Source organism: Semicossyphus pulcher, unplaced genomic scaffold (assembly GCF_022749685.1).
Source record: "Semicossyphus pulcher isolate SPU_LCO1_2020_fin unplaced genomic scaffold, fSemPul1.0.p SCAF_8, whole genome shotgun sequence".
Lineage (NCBI taxonomy): Eukaryota > Metazoa > Chordata > Actinopteri > Labriformes > Labridae > Semicossyphus > Semicossyphus pulcher.
Window position 1 is genome coordinate 27,731,023 of NW_027211759.1, and position 16,388 is coordinate 27,747,410.

A 16,388-nucleotide genomic window follows, 5' to 3' on the forward strand; every position below is an offset into this window, starting at 1 on the left:
CATGTGTCAGCGCTGTGATCCGTCAGTGTAGCACATGAAAGAGACAAAGTCCATGAAGGCCAAGTGAGTCACAAGTCAGCCAGTGTGTGTCTCAGTGTGTGTGTGTGTTACACCACCTTGTTCTTTCATTAGCACGGAGGTCAGACTCACATCATTACAAAGAAATGGGGTCCCTACCTTTGAGCGGGGGTCGTCTTTACCATTAGGGATAATTAGGAGAGTCTCCAGCTGCGTCTCACTCAGGGCCCCGTTGACCTGCGTGGCCCCTCACCCTTTTAAAGCAAACACATTGAGATGTGATTGGTTTCAGCTCTTCTCTCTCCCCCAGCGTCTCTTTATTTTGATATGGAGGAGTGTTTTTCTCTGAGAGTGTTTGTTGGTGTTTCTACATCAGCACGGCCTCTTTCCCTCTGCAGCCACATCAGTGAGTCACGCTCGACAGTCTCTAGACTCTTCCTCCTCCTTCTCCGTCAGTCTCCTTTATCTTTTTATCGCTCTCTTGAAACTCATATTTTCTCCTTCTTCTGTAAATGTCTTTACCTTTAGGCCTTATATACAGATTGTCTTAGTAAACTGGGTGTAACTCTCTTAGCTTCTAGACTAATTATCAGGTAGTAATGGTCACTTTTTTTTAATGTCCTCACACAACCTTGAAGATAAAATGTGCAATTACAATTCATGAGAGGAGTTTGTAATCCTCACATTTTAGCCATTTGAATTGTTAATTGGATCTTTTTATGGAGATCACAATAACATCATAGAGCACAAAGGTCAGACAGAAAGTGAAAGAAATAACTTGCACAATGAGGAGCGCACTTAAATCAGCCCAACACTCTGGTCCAGACTTTGGTCCACTGTGAGCTTGTTAGCATGCTGATTTTAGCATTTAGCTATGTTGATAAAAAGTAATGACATTCCCACAACCGAATGTTAGCATGCTAACATGCAGCTTAAGGATGCTGAACATAAACCTGCTAAATGTCATTTCTTTAACACTGTGAGCTTGTTAGCATGCTGATTTTAGCATTAAGCTATGCTTAACTAAAGCTAACTAAACCGGACTTCCAACAACCTTTGCCTTTTTTGTAGGCATGCTAACATGCTACTTTAGGAGGTGAACCTAATAAGCATTAAACATGCTAAACGTCATTTCAGTAACACTATGCGCTGATTAGCATGCTAATTTTAGCCTTTTGCTATGCTACACTAAAAGTAATGACCTAACCCAAACCGTAGCTGGACTAAATGCTAGAATGCTAAAATGCTACATTAAGATGGTGAACATAGTAAACATCATAATATTTTAATTTGCTTGTTAGCATGCTGGTTTAGCATTTAGCTTAATTAAAGCTTTTCAGAGCTGCTAGCTAAGCGATAGACTCTTGTTTTTTGGGGGAAATTCTAGCTTTTCTCAAGGATGTTTTTCTCTCGTATTAACGTATATTCTCAATACTATTATTCTTCATCAAATTACAGCTTCATTCTAATGAAACAAACCCCACAAAAAAACATTTGATCCTTAAAGTCTCATTTCTTCATTTATAGTCTACACAAACAGTTTGTATCATCTCTTAAACCTTTATGGAGCCGTTACAGCCTCGTCTGCCCTCCCATTAGTTTGTCACATCTGCATCATTATACAGTGGACGCAGTCGTGGCCTGCAGCTCTGGCTCAACATCTCTCACAGTAAGTGGTCGAGCACGCTCTGCAAAGTCCAGACATTTATAAGCTCTGGGAGAAACACTCGTGCTGACAGGGAAGAGGCGGTTATGGAAATGAATCTTAAAAGTCTCCTGCAGACGTTGTTCACCTCCAGCTCTGCTGAGTGCATGCAAATTGATAGTTTTGGCTGGGAGTCATGTTCAGGGGCTTTTTAAGGCTTTGTCAGGTAACACCTGAGTTTTGAGTGTCATCAGATAGGGAGAGAGGTTTTTAGTCAGGGTGATGCTAAATGCTGAGTATGTTGTGAAGCTAACATTGTGCTAGTCAAGGCATGATTTGTGTTACTCACCTTCTCCCCTGTTCTGTTTGATCTGTCTCCAGATCAAAAAAACATCAGAGGCAACCCTGACCACTATCCAGGACATGGTAACCATCGAAGACTACGACGTGTCCGAGTGTTTCCACCACAGCCGGTCCACCGAGTCGGTCAAGTCCACCGTGTCGGAGACGTACCTCAGCAAGCCGAGCATCGCCAAGAGGAGGGCCAACCAGCAGGAGACGGAGCAGTTCTACTTCATGGTGAGGGGAGATGTGTTGAATAAGAAAAGAGGAGACTGATACGAGTGAGGAAATACAGAGATACAAAGACTTAGAGATGTCTTATTTCTGAATGTAAATAGAAATTACTAAAAGAAGTGAAAATGCCAGATTTCTCTCGTCTGATTGCAGTAGATTCTCTATTTATTGGCTGTTAAAAACATGAATCTGAGGATATAAACTCAAAGCTTTGAAATGCTTAATCTGTGTATAAAAAGTTTATTGGACTTACATGAACCAAGCCCCTCTGATATCTTTGATCAGCTGACAGAGGGGTAACTCTGTTTCCATTCTGTGAAACTGACTGCTATCCTGTTCCTGTCTAAAGATGGACAAGCTCTGATAAAGGCTTCAAAAAGGCTCTCAGCGCGTCCTCTGCCCTGGGTTTTCTTATCGCAGATTGCTGTCTGAAGAGCGGGCGCTTATTCTGGCACTCAGGGCCGCCGTGTAATTACTCTCAATTCTCCACAGAAATTCCGGGAGTTTCTGGAGGGCAGTAATCTCATCTCCAAACTGCAGGCCAAACATGACGTGCTGAAGAGGACACTGGGTGAAGGTACCGTCAGGACCCTTTTACTTTCTACTCTTATAGCTCCCACTGTTCCTGTTGTCACTCTGTGCTGAGCTCTCATCTGTGTGTTCTTCCTCCAGCCAGAGTGAGGGCATATTAGCTTTAAGTGTCCAAACATCGAAGAAAATTAAGACCTGGATGTTGTATTTTTCCTTTTTTATGTCCCGCAGTCCTGCTGAGCACTTTCAGCCTTTTCTGTGCCAAACCTCCCGTTGTTTGCCTCCTTTTCTACGAGTCAAAGCTCCGAGATGCTAATCTGGGTTTTAGCCAGAGCTGAGAGGGATTGTGAATTTGCATTATCCGTCTTAGTGATTGATTTGCTCCCAACTTAATGGACTGACATGTATTAGATTGGTTTCAGTCAGTCGTTACCAATGGTCTCTCCTTGTTCTACATTGGTGGGATCTCCTCAGGGCCTCGAGAGCGCCTGTCAGTCATTGATCTAACCAGCAGTCCTGGTGGTCTCTTTAAAACTGTCCGCTTAATAAGTAATGAAGCCGTGTGCTGACGAGGAAGAGGAAAGCTTCCTTCTTCTTCCACACGCTCCTTAATCAAATACAGTGACAGAACAGACACACACTCAAAACCATTTAAAGCTATTTTGTGCTTAATCTCACCTCACCTGTCCAGATGTGTAGCCCCTTTATAGAACTATAATGATTTGTGTGTTTATGTGTCTACATCACCTGTAAACGTATAACTGAGAGCCTGGTAGATGTTTGTCTGTAATGTAACTGTAAAGTGCAGCCTGCAGAAGAAGTCTTGCGTGTTTTGTGTGCGTGTTATGTGTGTGCGGCTCTGGAGGCCAGCGGTTGTGGCAGATGGCAGGCTTCAGATGCTTCCCTCGGCGTAAATGCAGAATGCACCGCAGGGACCTCAGAGACAGGTCCTGGCATGTCCTCACATCTAACCTCCCCTCACATCTCCTCTCTTTTCTCTCTCTCCGCCCGCAGGCCACAGAGCTGACTACATGACCACGAGGTAAAGTACACACTCACACTTCAGGACCTGTGCATACTCAAGACACACATCCATCCTGTCCGCTCTCCTTTCAGCAGCGACACAAAGTTTTGTGCTGCAGTTCATCAAGGCGAGGACACTCTGCCTCAGGAGATTCTCGTGTGAGGTCCTCTGTGACCGTGAAGCAGAGGAGGACGGATTTAGACTTTGAAAGAAAACTCCCAAAGAGCACTGAGCAGATTTGACGGCCTTCACGTTTTCTAAGCCCAACCTGATTATCTGTGGAGTTCCTGTACATCCTGTTAATAACAGCACAGAGTGTCAGGTCTTTAAAGACAGTGAGAGCTGGTAAAGTGGAAGATCTTAAGCCTGAGAAACAAGACGAGAAAATACATGAAATGTAAACATTTACAGTCAGTTTATTATTTTGTATTTATGCTCAAGTTTGGAAAGAACCCAGTGAACAAGCTTTCCGTGTCCGAGGTTAAGTAGCTTTGCACTTTTGAGTATTTTTAGACCACTCCATGTTTTTAGTTCCTGGTGTGAAATGAAACAGCTGTTGAGACATTCACAGTAAAAAGGGGGAAGCAAAGAAGAGATTATTCATGTCACTTTGTCTCTGCAGGTTCTTCTGTAGTTTTTTGTTAATTTTAATACAAGACGCATTTAGATTCAAACATGTTGAGCTGTTATAAAGTAAAACAAAAAGGGAGCTGGAGGAGAAAAGAAATATGCTGAGAAAAAACTCGACATGTCCGAGATTGAAGTCGCAAATGTGCCTGGAAAAAATGACAAATTTGTGAGAAAATATCAAATTTATGAGATTAAAAAGTCATAAATTTGCACAAATCCTCTCTGGACGCTGACCCAAGCGCGTAACGCACTTAATACAGTCGTCAGCCACAACCTTGTGGTGGTTGTTTGATGTCTAAACCTCCATCCAAACAACAAAACGACTGAAACACTAATTTAAAGTAGTTTTATATACTTTTGTCTGTAATGCAGGTTTGTTTCCTCTCGGTCTCCGTCATGAGGTCGTAGGGTAACTGTGTGATGTAACACCTGGGGCAAACAGGGAGCATAGAAACGTGTGTTTCTGCAGCAGAGGGTCGCTCAGTCTTTCTCCTCTATGAAGTCTGCTTCTTGTGTGCAGAGAGGCTGAATCTGCTCCGAGCGCCGTGCCATGCACGCCTGTGTGAGCAGCAGAGCCGACAGGGCAGAGACACAGGGGAATCAGAGGGAGGGCGCCGTGAACCACAGCATACTTTTTGGGGGGTCTTGGCTCAAAAAGGTTCCTATGAACACGATTTTACTAGTTTTTGTTTCTTGCAAGTTTATGACTTTATAATCTCATAAATTTGCTAAATTTGCCTTTTACAAATGTATTACTTCAATCTTGGAAGTTTCAGGTCTTTTCTCAGAAACTCTTCTCCTGGCCCTAATGTGGCGTCAGAGGTTTTTATTGACAAAAAAATCAATTGTCTGATTAATAGCTGATGAAAATTATTATTAGTTGCAGCTAGGATCTTGGGTAAGGTATAAGAGCAGTATGGGAATCATTCAGGGGGACATTAACTCCATGGGCTGATTATCTGCCCAATTACTTCCTCTTTTCTAGTTTATATGATTTCATATTTCGTGAAGGCGTGATCACATATTTAAAGAAATCCTCAGGCCTTTTCTTGCAGAAAAATTATAATTGAGCAGCAGAAGAAACCAAAGTCCTGCGCTCTTTAAGCTCCGTCCTGCAGGTCACAAGAAGCCAAACTGCATTAAGTCACTCACACACACACACACACACACACACACACACGGAACTACGAGCAGCAGTCCCCACGGGGTCCGTCACGAGGTGCACACATATGATGCTTCCAGCTGGTCTGGCATTTCAGCGGCCTGTGGTGTCTAGTGAAAAGAAGAGACGGGATTATAAAGAAAAGGTTAATTCAGCACTATCTGAGAAACCTTCATTCACCTGTCAATCACCTGGAGAGGAAGCGTTTTAAAGATTAGTCAGCCTCGACTTCAGTTCGAGTTTTTAAAGGACATAAAGGTTATTGGAGATAAATCACTCTAAGAGATTTTTTCTTACTCTGCTGCCTCTTTTGTATTCTAGACATCCCCATGGGACGTTCAAAACCCACACTGGCACCCGGCGGGCTAGACCCCGCTCCGTTTTTAATGTTAGGTTATTTAATGGCAATTTGGAGTCATTTATCAAGGTACTGATTACCAGTCTGCCCGCCTGACATCACTCCTCCTCCTCCTATCTGTTTTCTGTCTTGCTCTGGCTCTCTGGCCTTTTTGGTGGGTTACCCCAAAGCCTCTTAGCTTTGATTTATCTTCAACCAACACAAAAAAGCAACAACATCTTTGTGCTAAGATGCATTCTGGAAACCTTCCCCATGAGTCAGAGAGCTCTGGCGGTCTGCGTCTGAGATGTGAGGGTGGCACTGATGGATTTGGAGGCTGCAGGAGGAGAGGAGCGGCATGCTGAGGGATAAATGTTTGTCTCCGTCAGCTCCCCTGACTCACTGCTGACCTGGCATCGCTGCGCCGCTCTGGCAGAGATTTTCTCTCCTCCTCCTCCTCCAGAGCGGGAGCAGAGGCCAGAGAAAACAGCAGGATAAATGGCATTCAGGGAGCAGATGCCAGACTGATAAGGTGTGCTGCCTCTCTCCTCCTGCCTCTCAGTGGTGGCCCCTGTCCAGTTCCTATTGTTTACTTTCGGGTTCGATGCCAGCACCGGGTGGACGAGGGTTTGCTCTTAGTCGAAGCTTTGGTGGGCAGCTGCTGTGGTCCTAATCTGGGTCTTGCTTTTCTCTCTCTTTCTGTCTCTCCCTCTGTCAATCTGTGGCTCTTGCGACTCTTCTCTTTAGCCGCGGACGACGGAACTCGCACGCTCGACATCAGGTAGACGCCTTGAAACATCTCGGGGGTCCCATACTGCTTGCCTGCACTCGTTTCCTTCATCTGTCCTACCTTTAACAGCGTTTTCATCCATTGTTGCTTTTGTCTTTAACCTGCCTTCTATGAGTACACTGAGACAGACTGAACTGATGGTTTTCTGGTCAAACAGAGATGAGGATTCTGTCTTTTATTTTAATTTTGTTTGTGAATTCTGAGTGTGAACATCTTCAAAATGTGATCTAAAACAATCATCAGTCTGACACATCCAAAAAAACATTACATAATCCTGCTGCACCGGACCCCGTCCTCCACCCTCACAGCTCCACTCCAAACGATAGATATTCGATTCTGGCATGGCCGCCGTGTTTGGACCATGTTTTTACCCCTGGGGGCTGTAAACAGATCCACTCTATCATTAAAAGCCTGTTCTGAGTCCCTGTACAGCAGTGAGCCGCAGGAGCAGCTGGCACCGGGGGCAGAACAGGAGAGCTGTCCACGTCTGAGAGCGTGAGAGGAATGTGTTTCAGGGAGACGCTGCTGCTCCTCTCTCCTCCCAACCTCGGCCCAGAGCGACGTGCTGAGTGTGTGGCTCTTCAGATAAGCTGCTGCACTTGATTGCTAGCATAACAAAACACCAAGTATATTTAGCAACACTGGAGGGCTGTCAAAATGTGTCGGACAACAGGAGTGTACATGGTTGTTGAAGAAAGTCGGTGATATTTATGTAATGTAGGATAAACCAAACTGTCAGCTCAGTCTGTCTCTGTGTGATCTCACAAAGTTAACCCTGCTGTTGTATGCAAACTTCTCTTTCACTGGGTGTGCATGTTATGATACCTTTTACATCACTTTAACCCGTTTCTGTTAGAGCCCGACAGATACACCAGCCGGCCGATATCACCTGTACCCAGACAGTTTTTTAGACATAAAATATAATAAAGTTCAATTACATTTACAGAATGTTTTTACATATTTGCGACATATTAAATAAGATCTTAATCATTTTCAAATATCAATATTTAAAGCTATTATAAAACTTCCAGTATCTGTCGGGCTCTGTCTCTTGTTCTTGAAATAAAAAAGCAGATTATACCCGATCTGACACTTTTGTTTTGCCTCTAAAGGACTCCGGACAAGCGATCCCCCGTGTGGTTGAAAGCTGTATTCGCTACATAAACTTGTATGGTAAGTTGATGTTTATGTTTAAAGATGGTAAGGCTGCACCATACCGGAAAACACTGACTGAGGTAACTTTTTGTTCTGCGACATTTATTATGATTTTAAGAAATACAGAAATTTATACCAGATAACCGCAGTGTGTTTTCATCTACATGTAAACAAATAACAATCATACTTGTTATTATTTAGGACTTTTAAGTACATTTACTTCTAAGTAAACAAAACCCCTCTCCTAGTTTTACCACACTTAGTTCATCGACTCCTAAAACCACATGACAAAGTAGAGCGAGTTCAGGTGGAGCGACACGTTTCTTTGTCTGTTAAGTCTCTAGCTATCGCCCGATGAGGTAACACAACGGTGACTGAGCCTATGGCCCACTGATGAAAGCCTTTTACAGTACATAGTATTATTACAGACTGGGTGTCTGGGCGACAGTCACGGTAAAAATCCCAAGCCCCGCCCAGTTAGTGACGCGTTTCCCATCAGCCAGCAGTGGTTGGTCTGCCAGAGAGGGTAGGCGGAGCTAAGCTGCTGCTTTTCCGCTCTCTGCAAGCGTTGCGAGTTAACAGTAATCTACTATGGCTGAACAAACAAAGAAAAGATGGATGACTACAGATACAACTTCAACAAGAAGTGAAAATCCAAAGAGAAAGAAACAAACTCAACGCTCAGATGAAGCAAACAGTCTGAAAAGGAAAGCGACCGTCAGCCAGGAAGTGCTCTCATAATTACCAAGTTTTGCCAGTGGGAGGCGCTCAAGAGCACAAAAATCGAAATCTTCGAGATTGTTACTTTAATGTGCTTCACTGTCGCACATCCTGTGATGTGACTATCACTCTTCTCATAAACCAGCTTCGACCTGCTCCCTTACCCAGCCTGTCTGCCTTTGCTGAAAAAAAAAAATGCCACTCTAGTGATTTTCATTCGCTAATTGTTTGGGCGTGTGCACCGCTTTTCATGTTGCTATTTCACTTCAGTCGCAGTCATGGGAAAATGCAAATTCAGTCTTGTTTACAGCATTTTCCACCCAGTTTTCCAAACAAACAGACAGACAGCTTCGCCTGTAGCAAGAGACGAGCTTCAGAAGACGGAAACGGACACAAAAAAGGAGACATAAAGCTGTGACAGTAGATGAGAGCTCATGGTTTGCAGGCTCGTCCGCTGCATCCTATTAGCTACAAAGAGAAATCTTAAAGAGACAAACAGCAGACTAATCGTGCTTCCTCCTGACCTTTGACCTCTCCCCTTATTAAGTCCTAATCCCAGCTGGAGGAAACTTTTGTAAAGCTTGATTGCTGTCTCCCCGACTCATTAATTATCCTTAATTAGAAAAGTGAAGGGGCTTAACGAACAGGCCGAGCCTCTTTGGTCTGACTGAAGGAGGCTTTACTCGCTGAGTGAGGGAGTTTCTTCTTCTGTGGTCTAACAAGCATGTTCTTTCTCTGTGCAGGCCTGCAGCATCAAGGAATATTCCGTGTGTCTGGATCCCAGCTGGAGGTCAATGACATCAAGAACTCATTTGAAAGAGGTAAATGATGTTTTATAAATCATAGAAACACAAGATCTCATTACATTGACCACATCAGTCAGTGTGCTTTTTGAGTTTTTTTTAAAAGCATGTACATTTTTAATGAGTAAGGACGTCCAGCTGACCTGCTCACCTGTCTGTGTCTCAGGAAACGACCCTCTGACGGATGAGGAGAATAATCATGACATCAACTCGGTGGCTGGCGTTCTCAAACTTTACTTCCGGGGTCTGGAGAATCCTCTTTTCCCCAAAGAGAGGTTCAATGACCTGCTGTCCTGCATCAGTAAGAAGACAAACACACACTCGCACACTTTTTCACCTAGTGTCAGTGAGATAATTAAAGTCTAAGAGCATCTTCTCTTGTTGATGAAAACAAAACAACGCCTTGATTTTATGTTATCGTATTATAAGCAGTTATAAGTATTTTTATTAGTTAGCATCATTAGCATTATCCGCACAGAGTTCCTCATCAGAGGAGACTTTGTGATTAACCGTCTGCAGGGTTTCATCAGCAGGCTGGCTCGGTCTCGTCCTTCTCTTTGATGCTTTGTGTTGATACTACTCTGTGGTATTTGGTTGAGTACTGAGAAGGATACTATCCGCCCTAAGTGGCACATGGCTGGCTCTGCTCACAGGATCGTTGTGGTATGTTAACTGTCCACAGAACTGAGCAGTGTCTGAATCTACACTGAAGACCTCAGAGGAAAACACATTGTCCTTTTTGTGGCTCTTTTAGGACCTTGCATCTTGGACTTTTCGGCTCTGTTAAAGAACAATTCCCAGGGTCACTTGAACACAATATGTGCTCTAACGCCTCGTGCAGCTTCTCCACTTGTGTGTTTTTATGTTCATGCAGGCTTTTGTGTACGTGTAAGTGTGTGAAGTGTGTCTGTGTGTGTTTCCTGGGTGTACTCTGACACATTAGTGCAGGATGAGGGATGGGGATTCCCTGTTTACATTCCCCAGCTCAACATGCCAGTGATTGCAGTGTGGGCTGAACGCCCAGCAGGCTCAATATTAAAAACCTTCTGCTTATTCCATACGGAGCAGCGGACCAGCTACAAGATCACTTTTCCATTTTACTGCTCGCCGTTGTGTTTTTTTTTCTCACCACAGCAGCAGCTTTTATTTTGAAATTAACTGCACTCATGTTTTGCACACACGTGTTTGTAGGCGATGTGTAAGCGAACAGTGGAGCAAATCTATAAACAGAAGTGGTAGAAAAGACGAAGAGCTTTGCTGAACCCTCGTTAGGTATTCATGAAAAAGGAAATACTTCACACGTATCCCAGAAGCTCAAATCCCAGATGGCCCAGAGTGGCTGGAGGGTGACGGGGCTATTTTTATCAGCCAGCGGAGGCCCGGCTCAGCCAAATAAAACAGGCTGCTTCAAGAGCCGCAGGAGGAAAAATCAGAGGAATAAAAGACATCAAGGAAGTCATTCCCGAGTATGTTGATAAAACACAATATGAGAAAGATTTTTCAGCGCTTTGTTTTCGTTTTGTTTATGATAATGCTCCTGCAGTAAGTGTTTATTGAGATAAAGTTATTCCTTTGTTGATAATATCCTCATTTCTTCAAGGCAAAACAAACAGTGAACTAATAGAGAACATGACTTAAATAGTTTTAGAGAAGCAGAATGACTTCTTAGCGTCCATGCTCTCAGGTGCTAGCATAGAGTCCTCCTCGTCCTCACACACACAGGACGAGGTGAAGGTCACCAGCAGATCTTTCCTCCACCTTCTTTCCTTCCTCAGCTGTGATATAAGTCAATCTCCCAATCACCATATTCACACAGCGGCCATTTTCCTCTGACATGCACAGGGTGTTTGACTCAAATGCTGCTATATTGTTGTACTGCTGTATTCCTGAACTGAACGTCCATTAAATCTATATTAGTTATGTATCTGACAATCGTGACAGTCTGACTGCCCATTGATTAATGGCTGAAAAGACAATTGATGGGGAATATGTGGTGGGACATCAGGCCTTATTTGAAGTTACATAACATATTTGTTATTAGCTACTGTAGGGCTGTCACGGTTACTGCATAACAATATGGTTATGTGATGCCAACCGCGGGGTGGACAAAGTGACATCGCCGTTATTTTTGTTTATATCATTGACCCAGTAATATTGCTAGGTACGCATTAAAATCTAAAGGGAGGCAGTGAACTCACTATCCACGTGTCCCAGGGAGTCATCTCATCTTTCCCGTACAGAACGATACATTATGAACCACAGAGTCGTTCACAGTATCAGTAAATCACAGTAATCAGCAAAAGAAACCTGGCTGTCAGAGCACGGCGCAGACGAGCCTGCGCGGTCTCACAACATGCCTGTTTAGCAACAACCAGCCCGTCACCATGGATATTATGTCTACAATTAAGGATACAAACTTAGTAGTAATTGACAAACTCATGTTCCCACCGCTCATGCTGTGTTTACTCGTGTCTGTAGTTATATAAGCAAAACATACTCCGGGCGGCTGCCAAACTGCAAGGGGGTGTTTCACCATGGTTAGAAAAAGTCAGTGCCATGACAGCCCTAAAAGACTATAAGCTAATCCTAGCATTTAACCATTTACTTGCTAACATCAAGTAAGATAAGCCAAGCTGTTTTCAATATATTGTGCAACACTACCAAGCAGTATTGAAGCCTTGATTCACTTCCGAGTTAAAGGTAATATTAGTTAGTGGTTTAATGCTGACGTTAGCTGTTAGCTGTTAGCTGTAGGCTAATCAGTTATCAAACATGTTTTTTAAACTTGAGATATGACTCGATGTCTTTTCGGACTTTTACTGGTCATTGTCTTTTCATTTGCTAATCAGCAGGTGGATAATGATTGGTCAGATAACCTTAATGTATACGACTTGCAACTTGGAACACAACAGTATGCTACAGCATTATGACAGCATTTGAGCTTCCCACACTGAGCGTGATGTCAGAAGAATAATGGCCGCTGGTTTATTATTATAATCAAATAGACACCATTTAACCTGAGGGTTGTTCAGCTGAGGTTTTATCTGATTGGCTGAAAGGTGCAAATGTATGGACCATGTATTCAGGGCTCCGATTGGTCAAATGTTCAGTGTGCGAGTGAATGCATGCAGTGTGTACATCAAATGTTTTTCTCGTGACAGGCAGTCTTTGTGATGTGTTTACTGCACATGTTTATATCATGATGAAGATGATTTATTGTGCTGCCCTCACACACAAACACACTCACACATACACACACACATGTTTTTCATATCAGTGCATTAGCGAATCTTTGGTCCTCCTGAGACTTCCAGTAATCCTGATAAGTAATTGGCTCAGCTTCCATGTGCTCTTGTACTTCTATGCCAGGACGTATACAGTGTTAATCAATATGTGGATATGTGGGGCTTTGCAGAGTGGTGCATTTGAAGCGTGAAGCAGAAACAAAGCCGTCTTAACTCATTGAGCAATTTTCTTTTTGTATTACATCACTTTGCTGTGTTAACATCACGCCCTCTCTGTCTCAGGAATAGAAAACCTGTACGAGCGAGCGCTGTACATCCGCAAGATCCTCCTGACCATTCCCAGATCAGTCCTCGTGGTCATGCGCTACCTCTTCGCCTTCCTCAACCAGTGAGTTTAAGACACTAACCAGTAAAATCCATCCTCTATTTCACTTCATAAAGACTGCAGATGACCTTATCTCGTTGCTCCTCCCTCCTCCCTTCTCTCTCCAGTTTGTCCCAGTACAGCGACGAGAATATGATGGACCCATACAACCTGGCCATATGCTTCGGCCCCACGCTCATGCCCACACCGGACAGCCAGGACCAGGTGTCCTGCCAGGCCCACGTCAACGAGATCGTCAAGACCATCATCATCCACCATGAGACCATCTTCCCTGATGCCAAAGAGCTGGACGGGCCCGTCTATGAGAAGTGTATGGCAGGAGGAGACTACTGGTGAGTGGTGATGCATTTAGACAGTGATGATAAGGGATTCGTCAGGTCAGGTCAGGGGTCAGATCCAGGAGTAAAAGCAAAGATGGGAAACATTTAGATGCTGCTGCAGATTAAAACCAAGCGATGTAGGTTCAAGAACCAGACAGAAATCAGGGGTTTTCTTTTCCCTTTTCTTCTTATTATCATTTTACCATGATGAAACAAAGGCACACGGCCAAACCTCCTACATCAGGGACTCATCATGGAGCTTTACGTGTGCTCTCTTCGTGCAGCTGTGCCAGTAGTATGTCAGAGGAGTTGATATGAGTAATAACACACGTTAGGAGCCTGCGGTAAAGGGAACAAGGCAGAGCATGTTTCAGCGCTCTCTTTACATGGTGGACTTTCTAAGTCAGACAGGCTGAAACAATCACTTTAATCACCTCGATCACAGCGGGAGGAGAGAAGAAAGGTCACCTGGCAGGGAGAGGAGGACTGTAGCACATGCTGGAGTCACACAGATCAAACCTGAGGCCCTGTGCCAGCTCCGCATCCTTTCTTTATCGGCCTCTGTTCCTTCTTTTCTGTGCCACCACATTAATCCACCAATGAAGAAGCACTCGGCAACAGTGGCAAGAAAACTTCCTTTTAAGAGGCAGAAACCTCGAGCAGAACCGTGCTCCTGGTGAACAGCCGTCTGCCATGAACGGATGGGCTGAGAAAGAGGGATAGAGGGAGAAGCAGAAAGAGGGAACCCCCCTGGGTAGCTCTGTCATCTCTGCTGCCTCCCTTTCTTGCAGAGGAGGAGACGGCTGGTGGCGTGTTAGCATGGGAGGACACACTCAGTTCCTGGCAGGGTTAATCTGTGGAGATGTGTGCGTGGCGTTACTGCCAGCACTCTCAGCAGGACACCAGAAGAAGACCGAGAGGCTCAAACCTCAGATCGAGCTCCTCACAGAATCCTCACAGTGACCGGTGGATGAACTTCCTCTCGCTCAAGTTCAAACTAAAATCTCCTTTAGATTTGACAGTCATTTCAAAGTTATTTAAAACCTGCATCAGGAGATTAATTTAGTTTATTTATTAGAGGAGGATCATCACTAGTTTGTACTGCAGTAACCAGTAATCTTTGTGGGCTCCATGGAAGAGATGAAGTACCAGGGTGATACCTGACTGTGAGTTTTGGTCGATCAATCAGAAGCTTTGACTATTTGTTCCTTTCTTAGTGCAGCGCCACTTTGAACATATATATTAGCCTACCTGAGTCTCATGTTTCACCTGTAAGACAAACTTTGGCACGGAAACATTTCCAGACGACTTCTTCCTGAGTATTCATCACGTTATAATTTAACCGGGTTAAAGGTTTTAGTACAGTAGTGAGTTAAAGTTTGTAACAGCCCTGAAACCTCAAACGAAGAGCTTCAGAGAAACACAGATTTTTAACTTTTTAACTGGAACTATTTTATTAGCTGGTGTGTTTGTTTTGGAGAGGAGGAAACCTCTGCGGATAACTTATCTTCCATCAGAAAGACTGACTTGGTGTTTTGAGAGTCATTTTGAGGCTTTGTTTAAAGCTCACAGCCTGCCATGATGTCGCTCTGTGCCAAATAACGCAACTAAAAATCAAAAGAGCAAAGATTCAACTCACAAAATGCGAGTCAGCTCAGGGTTTTAACGGCTGATGGTTCAAATCGACAAATTTTAGGGGGCAACACAACAACAATTAGATTTCCCCATAAAAAAGACAAAGAATCAGGCTGTTCGTCTGTTTTCAAACTGGCCTCTGCCTGTTACCCTGACGCTTCGATGTCGTCCCCCCACAGTGAGAGCCCCTACAGTGAGCACGGAGCCCTGGAGGAGGTGGACAACGAGGGAGGGACAGAGACACACACCAGCGAGGACGGTGAGTAACTGCACCAACATGTATTAAACATAATTACACTGATACTTAAATGACTGCCTTATAACATTACATTAATTAAACTGTCACACCACACACACACTCACACACACCAACAGTCACAGTAAGAAGCTGTACTCTGCTCTCCATATGCTGTGAACCGTCCCTGTGTGGAGCTGCGGGGGTTAAACCCAGCTCTCCGCAGCTAATCCTGCCTTTCAGCCGGTTAAATGCAGTAACCTTGAAGGGCCACAGAACTGGGCTCACAGTGACGGACGTCCATTCATATTCTAATGGTTCTGCTCCTCACTCGGGACACTTCCACATCCCCCTTTTACAAATCCCACGGTGGTCTGCACCCACTGGACGCCTTGGGAGAGAGATGTGGTTTCTCATGGGTCACAGCCTTTTTCAGCTCTCACATCCCTTCATGTCTTTTCCTCACACTGTTAAAATGTGAGTTAAAGTAGTTTGAAGAAAAGCAAAGTGTTGAAAGTGTCAGGTTTTAATAGTTTTTAAGAAACGATACGCTCCGTTTTCTCTACATTTAATTACATTACCATGTGTCCAAGAGAAACTTGTGTGATCATGCATGTGCTCCTTTGTCAAACCCCTTTCCCACCAAAATGAGCGTGTTGACTTTTTTTCTGACCTGGGAAGACCTGCTTATAGATGCCGATTGTCTCTTTTCCCATTGCCAGTAAAGTATCCTCCTGTCGGTCTCTTTTCTGCTGCGTCACCGTCTGACGCGCCAGAGACATTATTAACCAGTGAAGATGTTACGGTGGTTAGGTCTTTATTGTCTCTATTACTCATTCAGTCTGTTTATCAAACTCGGAGCCGACACATTTGGAACGGTGTTCGAGCGCTGCTCGGACGGAGACGGGCAGAATTTGTGGCTGAGATGACAAGGAGTCTCAGAAGTTACAGACAGAGCGTAGCATCGCGGCAGAAAGGGGGCGGAGATTAGCGTGTCGACAGGGGTTCTGTGTTCCCATCAATGCCGATCGGAGCCGAGGCGATAATTACCCGGGGCTACTGCAGAGTCATGTGACCCGGGTCTGAATGCTGATTGTAGCCTTTCCCACTAAGCAGAAAAGCCAGGTGTTAGCGGGTGTAAGCGGGTTTTCTGACCAGTGGGAAAGCGGCTTTAGAG

The 16,388-nt window shown here is 44.3% G+C and overlaps 1 protein-coding gene across 4 annotated transcripts in view; it reads left to right on the forward strand.

The window, feature by feature from the left end:
• srgap1a (SLIT-ROBO Rho GTPase activating protein 1a) overlaps window positions 1-16,388 on the forward strand; it is a 91,928-nt gene that overhangs the window by 60,609 nt on the left and 14,931 nt on the right. For 2 of the 4 annotated variants that reach the window (XM_069685788.1, XM_069685790.1), the window contains exons 9-18: window positions 2,045-2,242; window positions 2,732-2,816; window positions 3,785-3,812; window positions 5,908-6,013; window positions 7,826-7,886; window positions 9,332-9,409; window positions 9,558-9,692; window positions 12,919-13,024; window positions 13,129-13,353; window positions 15,156-15,235. In XM_069685788.1, coding sequence (XP_069541889.1) covers window positions 2,045-2,242; window positions 2,732-2,816; window positions 3,785-3,812; window positions 5,908-6,013; window positions 7,826-7,886; window positions 9,332-9,409; window positions 9,558-9,692; window positions 12,919-13,024; window positions 13,129-13,353; window positions 15,156-15,235 — 1,102 coding nt within the window. Of the gene's footprint in view, window positions 1-2,044; window positions 2,243-2,731; window positions 2,817-3,784; window positions 3,813-5,907; window positions 6,285-6,670; window positions 6,705-7,825; window positions 7,887-9,331; window positions 9,410-9,557; window positions 9,693-12,918; window positions 13,025-13,128; window positions 13,354-15,155; window positions 15,236-16,388 lie in introns of those variants that run through there. The other 2 variants (XM_069685789.1, XM_069685791.1) reach the window with 2 other exon arrangements.